The sequence below is a fragment of the Austrofundulus limnaeus genome, unplaced genomic scaffold (assembly GCF_001266775.1).
Source record: "Austrofundulus limnaeus strain Quisiro unplaced genomic scaffold, Austrofundulus_limnaeus-1.0 Scaffold139, whole genome shotgun sequence".
Classification (NCBI taxonomy): Eukaryota; Metazoa; Chordata; class Actinopteri; order Cyprinodontiformes; family Rivulidae; genus Austrofundulus; species Austrofundulus limnaeus.
In genome coordinates this window covers 349,420-362,071 of record NW_013952541.1, presented here as the reverse complement: position 1 = coordinate 362,071, position 12,652 = coordinate 349,420, and the positions used below count along the sequence as shown (strand labels likewise).

The 12,652-nt window shown below is 38.4% G+C and overlaps 1 protein-coding gene across 7 annotated transcripts in view; it reads right to left on the bottom strand.

The window, feature by feature from the left end:
• LOC106522898 (rho GTPase-activating protein 12) overlaps positions 1 to 12,652 on the bottom strand; it is a 61,382-nt gene that overhangs the window by 45,739 nt on the left and 2,991 nt on the right. For all 7 annotated transcript variants that reach the window (XM_014016130.1, XM_014016132.1, XM_014016133.1 and 4 more), the window contains exon 2: positions 7,417 to 8,121. In XM_014016130.1, coding sequence (XP_013871584.1) covers positions 7,417 to 8,049 — 633 coding nt within the window. In that variant the 5' untranslated portion in view covers positions 8,050 to 8,121. The remainder of the gene's footprint in view (positions 1 to 7,416; positions 8,122 to 12,652) is intronic.

Here is a 12,652-nt window from a genome sequence, read left to right as displayed (position 1 = left end):
GTACAGTGATTTTAAAGGAATGCTCAAAAAGTAATTTTTAATTGTGACTGCCACACCTACTCAATCGTAGCAGACACAATCAGTTTCATATACTAACACAAACACATAGTAAGGAAATTAGTATACAATATGTCTTGACAATAAATCTTATCTTAGAAAACCTGTTGATTTCTCTTTTAAATGGTGCCACATTTGTAAGGAACATGCATTTGTGGGATGAGGAGCTCTGTCAACACTTGTTTTGAGCTTCTGGTACCTTCAGGTGCTGCCTGCTATAAGATTTATTGCCAAAAGTCATTGGGCCTCATGCAAGAACCGTTCGTACGCACAGATTTGGGGGGTGGGGGTGGGGGGGGTACAGTTTGCGACAGTGTGGCTTCTGAATAAATGAAGTGACAGATTTTCTTTTCTGGATCTCTGACAGACGGACTTCAATCTCTGAACTCGCAAAGTTTTTCTTTTTAGTTTTTGCTGTCATTTTTCATGAATGGACACTTCCTTGTATCTGAGGCAGGAAACAGCCTTATATGGTGTTTTTGGGGTGGTATTTATGCTAATCTCCTCTCGCGTGCACGAGCAGCTGGATATGAACAGGTGGAATTTACGCAGCTCATTTACACACTTTTCCTGAAGATAGAAGAGTTTGTTGGATCTGACGTGACATGTTCGTACGAACCCTTCATACGAACAAAAGTTAGAGAAATTTAGGATAAGAATACGAACATGTTCTTGCATGAGGCCCATTAACTTCTAGGTAGCAGGAAAAACCACTGTAAAACAAAAAGCAGGGCAGTTTTGTTACTCATTTTATTTATGTAAAAACATGGCATTTAAACTTGCTAAATCAAACAAAAAAAGGCACCTACTCCTTTTATCCACCGATTAAACAACTCTAAACTGAAATCAATTCCACACAAATAACTTTAAAGGAGCTTGACAACTTTATAAAATGAAGGCAAATAATTGTTCCTCATTTCTTTTGTTGCAGATTTAAATTCCAGCATGTCAGCATAGAAATGTGAAGAGAGGGTGAGTTTGAATAAAAAAAATGGTAGAAAAATGCTGAAAAAAAGAAACCAGACAAAGCGAGAGTGTGAATCCAGGCTTTACTGATGCTCCGTTACACAAGAGCCAAACGCCCTGCGAGGAAGAGGGTCAGCTGCCAGTCTGCCTGGAGCTCTCTGTGTTTCTGTGTGTCCTGGGTTGTCAACATTACTGAACAGAGCAAAAAAACCCTCAGGGCTGCTCCATAAGGTTGCTGACGAGCACCCAAACTGACAACACCACTGTCTGCACGTCGCTTTTGAACAAATCTAACTTGTGTGGTGGCATTTCGATTTTTTTAAAAATCTTTCTCTAAGAGGAAATCTGAGATAAAAACTTTCAAATTCACCAGCATCCACAAGACTCCATTACTTATCCTAAATTTAAAAAAATGTGTCACTGTGTTGCTGGTAATGTGGCTGAAAGGTGACCAGAATGTAAGAGAAGTGGGTTTGTGAGGCTGAAATACACAACACATCTGGGAGGAAACAGCAAGATAAGGTGGAAAAAAGAATAAACCCAACTGAGATTAGAAAGAGCATAATGCTACTAAAAGGTTGAGCTGATACTGAAGACCAAACAAACAGCAGCTTCAGTAAAAAACAGTGCTTGTTTGTTTGAGGTCAAAGTCACAATCCCTCAACGGTGGGAGCAGAACATGGATCTGATTTTCAAAAGCAAAGTGAAAAAAAATAAAAAAGCTATGTTGTGATTCCATCTTCAGCATTAAAACATTTGGTAGTTTGAAACAATGCAAGACTTTTATTATTCTGCAATACATTTACAAAACTAAAAGTTGCAAATGACTTTGTTCTTGTGTTGCAGAATGCAAATCAGCTGAAGAGAACTGATTAGCGCAAAAGTAACGTGTGCCAATGTAAAGACACACAAAAACGCCAACTCCACTTCCTGCCGCACTCGGTAATCAAAGAAATGAGGAAACGTTTCCTCTAATCAATCATCCCTCCGCGAGTACTCAAAGGGTTTTTAGTTGATTACGGCCGTCATAAAGAGCGATGGGAGTCTTCAAGGTGGAGACGTGTCGTTAAACGTGACAATCGAGATGTACGGGCCAACAAAAAGAGGTGCCAACTACTTTAAAGAGATCCACGATTAGTTGTTAGACTTTGATTAAAATATTTTAACGGTAAAATAAAGACTGTAAAAATACTGTAGGCTGTTTAGTTTTGTACATTTTAAAAAATCTATTTTAACATGGACGGAGCCATTTTAGTGGATAGATCATCGGTGCGAAGCTGCTAGCGAGCTATATCCACCCTGAAGGTTAATCTTGGACAATATCTGATGATCGACTCTTTTAAATGAAACCAGAGAGCTTTGACAGAGAGGAGAAGGTAGAAATGACTCAGCCTGGAACTGAAAATATGGATGGAGGACAACAGAGCTGCTTCATGGAAGAAGAACCTCAGCTTAGCCTGTTAGCCTTTGCGCTAGCTCAGACGCTATATTGCCTTATATGTATTAGCTCGGTGCTAGCGCGACAAACAAGCTAAACTGAGGTCCTCCATCCATATTTTCAGTTGCAGGCTGAGTCACTTTTGTGTTCCCCTCTCTGTCATGTGGATGGAGGACCTCAGAGACAAGAGGAGATGACTAGGCTGTCTCATGGCAGGAGTACAAGTCAGGGTGTAGCAGCCAGACAGGTTTTATGGAGCAACGCTGAGTGGTAATGTCTTCAGCTCATTACGTGAGGTTCTCCTGACAGTGCAGAGCAAACGACGAAGGATTATTATGATCCTGAAGGCTGCGGGACGATGAAAAGCAGTGGATGAGACCGTGCAGCCAAGCAGTAAATTAAAACACACTGAGACCTTGACAGCCATTATATTCAGTGGCTACAGGGAAACATCTGCTTTGGTGCTTTCAGTGTCCAGTTCCACGTGGCCAGGGGCTTTTTCAGGTACATGCATGGAAGTACTTAGAGCTTTCTAATACAGTAACTCTGACGTTTTCAGACTCAAGGTCAGTGGCTACTGAGCCAAACAAACTGGTAATGTTGCAACAAGCTCACTCTTTTTAATGCCCTCATTTTTTTATTTATAGTGGATTTATCATAGAGTTTGAGAGAAAACATCCCGTACAAAATTTTAAAATGCTTTTTATAATTGTTTATACTTTGTTACAACATGCACTAAAATTAAATCATAATCTGTTGTCTAAGGCATAACATATTTATGCAATTAGTGATAACTTTGATATACTTAGACTAAAAAGCAAACAAATTTGTGTTTGGTAGAGCTGGGCAGTATACCGGTTAGGATCAAAAACAGTTTTTTATTATTGTTATGATGTGAATTTTACGCAATACCRGTTTAAAAAGCCTGAACACGTTCAGAATGTTACGAACCGCCAGTAAACTGTTTCATGGGGGACCCTTTTTTGTGCAGCACAACTGGACGCGCACACAGGAAATGGAGCTGCAAACAAGGTAAGCTAGTGTCGCAGATTTCTTCGCTTGGCTGACAAAAAATAAATAAAAACTCCCATTTTCGCCATCGCTGAATGTAGAAAACACGTCTTCAGTGACGTACATAGACTTGTTCGAGACTGTACCTCCCACCCCTCACTGCTAACGTGACGCAAGCCCAAAATGTGCGACAGATGTCTACAACCAGGAGGGAAGAAAAGATGGAGGGAAAACATGACAGTGATGTACGGTAAAAGAAAAAAGTCAAGCCTGAGCTGTGATGGAAAAAAAACCACTATTCAAAATCATCATGACAGATATTTGTCAAAAAATACTGTGATATAAAATTTAGGTCAAGCCGCCTGACACATTTCGGTAGATTTGTTTGTTGTAACAACGCTTCTTGGCAATTAAAGCAGGCACCTGATTGGCAGCACCTGGAGGTACCAGACGCTCAGGACGGGTCAACAGCAACAGCAGAATAAGCTGTTTGATTGAAAAGATTTGCCAAATTTTTCATGTGCACAACCCATATACTCAGCTCTGCTGCTCATCCCACAAATGCATGTTCCTTACAAATGTGGCACCATTTCAAAGGGAAATATAAGACTTAAGTTTAATTTGGAAAAATGCACCAATCATCATAAATTTAATTACTAAATCTGTTCAGTTTTTTTAGATAATGGCGACCAGAGTAAAGAACGACGGAGCAGTGGCGTTTGTTTACAAGATAAGTAAGAGCAGGGACAAAGTGGGACCCTGTCTGGTCCAAAGCAGCTGATAAGAGCTTGGCATCCTCATCACATCCCACTTGAGCGGCCTGTCAGACGGAGCTGAATGAGGCGGGAGAAAGGAACACGACCTGACAGCTGGACACACAAACAGATCTACTCCCTGACTTTCACACTGTTGCTCTGGTTGAACCATCACTCACGCCTCTCCTGTTTTTCCTGTTACATACTCATCCCCCTCATCCTCTGTCAAAACAAACACGGGGACAGAAATGGAGGAGAACAGACCCTTCTCATCTCAGAATGCTCAGATCAAAGGTTTAGCTGGTTTCACCAGCAGCATGCCATCGAGAGGTAAAAACAAACAAGCAGCTGAAACGTGAGCAGTTTGACATCAGCAGGCTTGTGTGGTAAACACATGAAGGACTGCACATCCAACTCACTACACAAAAATTAACCAGTGTTCACATTCTGAAAGGTTTTTTTTTCTTTTCTAAAAGGTAACGAGGCATCACGCAGAAACAAGAAGGAAGTCATTGCTTTGAAAAAATGCTTGTTAGCTGAGATTTAGACTAAAATCATCTTATGTTGCGAAACTAGTTTGGTCTAATATTGAAAATAACATTGTGTGTGATATTTCACCAGACTTTACATCATTTGTTTGTAGAGTATGTGTTTTAAATAGGGATTCACCGATATAAAATTTTCAGCCGATATCGATATTTACTGATATTACACAAAAATACAAATTATTACACTTGGGTCTTTTTTTAATACCATAAATAAGCGACTAGACCTCTGACATGGCTCTACTTCAGTTATTCCTGGCTACGCAGCATCAATATCACTATCATGTTACTCAACCAACCATCTCCCCTCCCAAAACAGAAACACAAAGCTAAAAAGTGGGAAATCAATAACGGACGTTAATATCAGCCCAGTTTTACATATCTGACCGATACGATATTTAAAAAAAAAAGATTAATATCAGCCAATACTGATATTAATGCTGATATATCGTGCATCCCTAGTTTTAAATGACTGTCAGCTACTACCACACCAAACTTTAGCTAAATATCTCTAAAAATGGACAAGTTTTGGCTACTTTTATAATTTTTTAAAGTCAGTTGCCATCCATCCTGAAGTAAGTTGAATCTAAAGTTACCGTAATCTATTGTAGATGTCAGCCCAAGTCATTACAATCTGTTCAACGACTCATCAGATATTTTGCTAACAATGCAGGCAAACAAATAAATGACAATAATAATTACAGAAAGTAAAGTCCCAAATCATAACCAAAGCAATTACAGTTTAAAAACAACTTTAAATGAAGACATGGTGGATGAGGAATTTAATAAAATCTTCAATAAATTTTGCCAAAACAAAATGTTGCAGAAAATGGCAATATCAACGGCAACTTGTTTTTTTTTTTCTTTTGGAATTTGAGCTTTAAGAAAAACATAAGCTTGTGTCGGTTTGAAAACCACAAAGTTTACAAAACTGTAACCTTCTTATGAGTCGCTAAGAACTGAGTTTATGTTACACTAACTGCCTCCTGACATTCAAAATCTTTAAATATATGTGACGGCATTAATGATGCCATCACGTATGACATTAATTAGTGTCTAAATGTGCACACAAGTAGAAAAGCAGTGAAAAGTTTAAAAATATGCAGTATAATTTATTACCAATACAGTTTAACAGCTTTGAAATATCAGCATTTTCCCTAAGTCTATAAGCATCCTTTAAASCCTTATGTGATTAAACTGGCAGAAAAATAAGCATCAGTCTCCTTTCTGTGATTGCTTTTAGGAGGTTGAGAGACTGCAGAGCTCCACTGCTTTAAGACTGAACACAACGTGTATTTAAATATAATCATGGTCATTAACTGTGTAAAATGAAGCAGAGTACAGAAGAGGATTTCTGTCAGAGATTTTTTTAAAAAGTAAAGAATAGCTGCTGACAAACCAAAACTCTAAACTGAAATGAGCTCGACTATGTTGACCTTTGCTCTGCCATTCAAATAGAACAAAGAGTGGTCGAGAATAGAAGGAGCACCATTGTAGACCGGACTAAAATCACACACGTTCCCTTTCTGATGACCTTTTACTCAAAATACACTCAGTCTATGGTTACATCAGTGTACAATGATGCTGATGATGATTGGCCCAACAAAACAAAACTGTTAAAAAACAATAACAAAAGTGGGTTTYTTCAATAGATGAAACTAAACGTTAACTTTTTACATAAAAAATCAAGTAAATTAGGGCCAATTTTTAAATTTTTGTAATAAATGCATACTTTTATTAGCTAATAATATTTAAAGCCTGATTTTAGCACTACAGGAGAGCCCTCCCTGTCCCTCCTGAGGACACTGAATGAGTAAATTTGTATGTATGAATGCATATATAGCAATAAATACCAAACAATTAAAGGGAAAGAGTGTATCTGATACAATAAATGTTGTCTACAATAGACTCTAAACTTCATAAAACAATAAATGAAATGTATCAGAAGCAACTAATTTTTAAAATAACCTTTTGGCAAAATAGTCAATTAATTTGCATAATCGAACTCTGATGCCGACCAAAAAATCAAACTCTGGTCCGCCAACAGACCTAGGTTTCTGCTCGATTGAAGTGAACTCTGGTGCGGTTCGAATGCAAATGTCGAGTGAACCAGAGACCGCTCAAAAAGCAGGAAGTGGACTATGGCGCAGGGCATTCTGGGTAAACATGCATGTTTAGCACTTGCTTGTGGACATTTGCCAAAGACAAAAGAGAAATCCAACAATGGCTAAAATTTGAGGCCACTTCAGTTTTGTTTACACTTCATGAAGAAGGAAGTTGCGCTCAGTGTCTTCTTCAGAGGTTTTTGTTGTTTTGTTCACTGGTTCTTGGTGCAGCGCCCCCCACAGGCGAGGTGGTAAACAGGTAGTTTTGACACAGTGCAGCTGAAAATATAAACAAATTCTGCAATTTTGATTCCCAATCCAACAACCGACTATTCGTGGAAGCAATTCTGCAATAGGCTCAAGAAATGCAACTCGTTTTAAAATTAAAATACAGGTAAAGCATGTTTTCTGGCTCTCACGTGGATCTTACTCAAACAGCCCCAGTCCAAACCCAGACTGTTATTTTGATGACAGAAGGGAAAATAATGACTAACAGGTGCATGAACATCATGTTTAAAACACAAAGCTGTGGACCTTACCTGGAGAAGTTCAGTGGAGGAGCTGCTCAGTTCGTCTCCAGACTCGGACTCGTTGGTGCGCCTCTCTTCCCCCGCTGAGTCGCAGAGCTGGGTGCTGTCCACGTCCAGAGGACACCTCACCATCTCAGGTGAGCGGGCTCGACTTCGGGGCAGCGTGCCGGACCCCTCTTTATGGGAAGCCTGGGGGCCGCTTTCCTGGACGAGGATTCCAGGCAGGGCCCGGTCACTTTCGGTAGGGATGCCGGGGGAGCRATTGTTATTGTTCTGGCGGCCAGTCGGAGGGCTGAAGTTGCCTAATGGGGCAGTTTGTGCAGAAGGAGAACGCCGGGATTTGGATTTGTGTCTGTTGAGGTTCTCGGCAGGTCCCAGCTCCACACCAGCTGGTTTTTTAACACCACGTGGTTTGGGGGGTGGCATGAGGGCTTTGCGGACCTCTCTGACATATTGAGCAGGTACATAAAAAGGTTTAGTTACGTCGTCCTTCCTCACCTGCCACCAGTCCTCGTTGGTTTTTTTGACCAGCATGTAGCATTCCCCCTCCCGGATGGTAATGACACGGTCCTTGGACTTGTACTCATAGTCGTACTCCACCTCGATGTAGATCTCGCCGGGGGCAATAGGCAAGTCTGCCATGATGCCTCTGACTGTCCACAAGGCGGCTCAGCACAACAGGGGAACGGTTGTTACCATGGCTCAGTGGCACAACTGGAAACAAAAAGATTCATCTCATTATGACAGTTTTAAAATATTTAATAAACAGCTGAGTCTTACTGAACACAGTCATAAATAACACAAACTGTAATATGTATAAGATCTTTACAATTTAATGACTAAAGACCCACATTACGAAAAGTAAGTCACTTATTTTGGTTACTTACAAGATTATCAGAAAATTTTAAAAGAATTTTGAACCAAATCATTTTAATACATCAATGTTGCTGAAATGTTTGACTAAACAGCCTCCTGTCTGTCATGATCAAAAATCCACATTTATCTTCGTTCGATGGTTGAGTTTTCACTAGGACGGCCATATAACAACTCATCGGGTACCAGGTACTTACACTTTAAGGTCAAGGTGTGTATCTGGTAAGTACTAAACAGATACCTCAAACAGTATGTCAGTACCAGGTACGAACCATGTAAGTATCCAGTAACTACCAGATACATCTGTAAACAACAGGTAACTTACCCTATAGGTACAATATGCATCTTGTAAGTACCTAATAGATACCYAATAGATACCTCATACAGTATTTATGTCAGTACCAGGTATGAACTATGAAAGTATCTGGTAATTACCAGATACTTACCCCATAGGAACAATATGTGTCTTGTCAGTACTTAATAGATACTAATACTTGTCAGGACTTAATAGATACATCATCTACATCAGTACCAGGTGCAAACCATGGAAGTATCTGGTAACTACCAGATATGAAGCATGCAAGTACCAGGTACTTACCCTATAGGAACAATAAGTATCTTTTAAGTAATTAATAGATACCTCATACAGCCTCTCCATCAGTAACCAAGTATAAATCAAGTTAAATCAACACAGTAACTATCAAAAATGTACCCTGTAAGTACCAGGTAAGTTCTAGGAATGAACTAGTCTCCTATGTTGTGACCCTATAAGTACCAAGTAAGTTCCCTGTAAGTACCCAGCAAGTACCAGGTCAGTAAATACCATGTACATAACCTTGTAAGTATATAGACAGTACTAGGTACATGGACTGTGAGTACTCAAGTACCATAACCCTGCAAGTACCCAGTGAATACCAGGCACATATCCTGTAAGTACCAAGTATGTGACCTGTACCAATCCAATAAGTACTAGGCACATACCCTGTAAGTACTCAGTATATACAGTGTACGTAAATAGTGGGTACAAGGTACATGCATTGCAGGTTCTCAGTTAAGTATCATGTATATAAACCTGTAAGAATCCCAAGGAATACCTGGCACGTACACTATAAGTACCCATTAAGTACAAAGCAGATGTCTATACCAGGCAAGTACCCTGTAAGTACACAATATATAAAGTACAATCTGTACTGCTAAGTTCTCCAAGAAAAATAAACACTTCCTGGTTTGTGACATTTGTTTTTAACTTGAATTCAAATCCAAATCACCAAAATAATCAGAACAGTTTAAAAAACTGCCATGTCCCCCTTTAACCCGCTAAAATAAAGCGTAGAATATGAATCTTTTTCTAAATCTTAAGATAAAAATAAACCGTAAAAGTAATTCACCCCTCTCTTCATCTCTTACGCAACACATAATCAAATTAAAGACACAAGCAATTGTTTCTTTCAAAGCTTTAGTACTCTGTGAACCCAACAGGAACAAAGAAATAAGATAAAAACTGAGAAGATTTAATCCTCTTCAGAGGATGAACGCAGAGCCTCAGAGCACAGATTAGCAGAACGGAGCGAGKGGAGGAGGAGGAGGAATGAGAGTCACACTTTCTTCTTCCGACTATGCCATCTTTTTTTTTTTTTGGAATGACAGCTGCTGCGGAGTAGGAAGATTTGTCGAGTCACTCATAGTTTTCAGCTGAAGTGTACATGTGTACACAAACACTCCCTTTAACAACATACAGGGAGGTAGYAGCACGCCCTGACCCACCTGGTCTTTGATCACAGGAGGTTATCTGGACACTGAATTTCATTTKAAATTACAGCTACAGCATAAATAASACTAAAACAAGCAGCTGAAATGAATTGCTCTGCAGCATTCATTTTTTTAACTATGATGTCATTTCGTCTCATGTTGTAAATCCAGTTCATTCCTTCCTGTAGAGCTGAGCACCTTTGTTTCTTTTCTAAAAGCTAAAACTAGGTGGAAGCAGCAGTCGCAGCAGATAGCAAGATATTTTTTTCTTCTGTACACTCTTCGGCACGTATCTCGTTCTGCAATTTTTGTGCTATTTCAACAATGTTCAGCTCATTCAGGACATTCCAGCTATGATGTTTGGTCCTTCAGCAATTTATACTTCTTGAGAGATTTATCTTTTTCTGCCATGTTTTTCACATCCTTAAAACCTTTCAAAATGTTCCCAAATCTCTACTGTACTTCATTGTGCTAATTTCAGCTTCCTTTGGCTTTTAGTTTAGCTGATTTTTTTTCTATTCACCTGCTTCCTTTCATTTAATTTATAAAATGTTTTGTTTTTTATTGTATAAAAATTTGTTCTTGTTCCAATGAATGAATAGTTTTTTGCTATTTTAGCTATCATTCTGACCTTTTCAGCTACTTTTCTGCTAATTTCAACTTATTTTTGCTTTTACCAGCTTTTATCTGCTGATTTCAGCTGTTTGTGTTTTTAGCTGCTTTTTTGGCTAATTTGAGACATTTTTGCTAAATCAACATTTGTGATAATTTCAGCTTTTTACTGCTTAATTCAGCAACTGTGCTCTTTTTGTTTCTTTGTGTTTATTTCAGCTTTTTTGCTAGTTTTCTGCTAATTTCAACTTATTTTTGCTTTTACCTTTTTTTCCTGCTAATTTCAGCTGTTTTGATGTTTTAGCTACTTTTTAGCTTATTTGACCTATTTTTGCTAAATTCACCTTTTTGTAATAATTTTAGCTTTTTACTGCTTTAATTCAGCAAATGTGTTTTGGTTTGTTCCTTTGTGCTTATTTAAGCTTTTTCAGCTACTTTTTTTTAGCTATTTTTCTGCTAATTTCAGCTGTTTTAGCCATTTTGGTAATTTGGTAAGAAACAATTCTTTGTACTTCTTTTCTTGTTTTTCTGCTTTCTTACTCTCCTTTCCTCATCCATTTAATTAATTGTTAATTTCAGCTGCTCAAATGACCCCTGTTAATTTCAAAGTCACAAAATAAAAGGTCAAGGTTACAAATTAATGATTTTCCTGCTTGTTTTGACTTCTTTTGTCTAAATTTCAGCTATATTCATTTTTTATATATTTACTCATAAATACATATTTTTTGCTTCTTTCAGCGTTTTTGCCATTTCAACATTTTTCTGCGTTTTAAACTACTTTTTGCAAATATTTTATAATTTCTGCTGATTTTAGCTACATTATTACTCTATTTAGCTTTTTGACACAATTTTGCCATTTTTCTACTTTTTGTTTTCCTGCTTTCAGCAAAAGTCAAACAGTTTCAGCTTCATTTTCGCAGGAAAATGTAAATTTTCTTGTTCAAACTTACTTTTACATTACACACAAACCAATCTCACCCTATTTTAAGCACGCATTGAATCAGTTTTTAAAGCTAATATCTCATATTTCTTCACTTCTTTCAGTTGTTTAGCTTTATAAAGACTGGTGATTAGGCTCATGGTGCCAGGATATCAGCACAGATTAAACTCTTGATTTGGACACAGAACAGTAAGTCCATTAGCTAAATGAAAAATACTCAGTGCAGATTAACAGCAAGAAGACAGAAACCCAGCAGACTAGAAGTGGCTTTCCTCTGTGACCTTTGACCTCCACATTCAGCCAGCTGACTCTGACCGGAGGATGTTTCTGTTTTTATCTAATCCTGCCAAGGACATGTAGACGTCTGATAACAACTAAAAACAGACTAAAGTTTCACAAAAACTTCAAATTCCTCTTTGTGTTGCTTTAAAATCTGACTTTATATTAGCTGCCGTCATGAAAGATAAAAATTAAAGGGACTGGAAGCCGGAGCTCACAGCATTACTGCAGGTGAACACCTGTTCTCTGAAGAATCTGAGAAATCTGAAACATTGGATGGCCACAGCAGTTAGACCAGAAATGACTTCCTGTCCTTACACAACACTTCCCTTCGTCGTCCCGCAGAGTTTTAAAGGTAAAAAACAAAACAGTCTGAAGCCCGATCTTTAAAATAGCAAACTACAAAACGATCAGCTGCAGATGAACGTCCAACTACATCCTCCCGCACCTTTTCATGGTCAGAGGTAATAAAAAGCTTTCGAGGGGTTACTGGGGCTTGTTGTCTTTTCTTTTTTTTTTTTTTTTTTTTTTTTTTTTACTTATCTCCATCTGGACTAAGCTCGAGTTTCAGCCATGCTGTTCTATAGACCAAACAAATCTTCTCAAAGTCCGATCAGCAAAATCAGAGCGTGCACCTTTAATTTAAAGTGATAGTAATAAGATTTACGCAGGGGGATGAAACTCTTTGGGAGGGGACGTTAAAAAAAACAAAGCAGAGGAGATTCTGTGAGTGGAAATATTAAACGTGTTGAAATACCACATGAAAGAAAAAACACACCTTCATGTGTGACC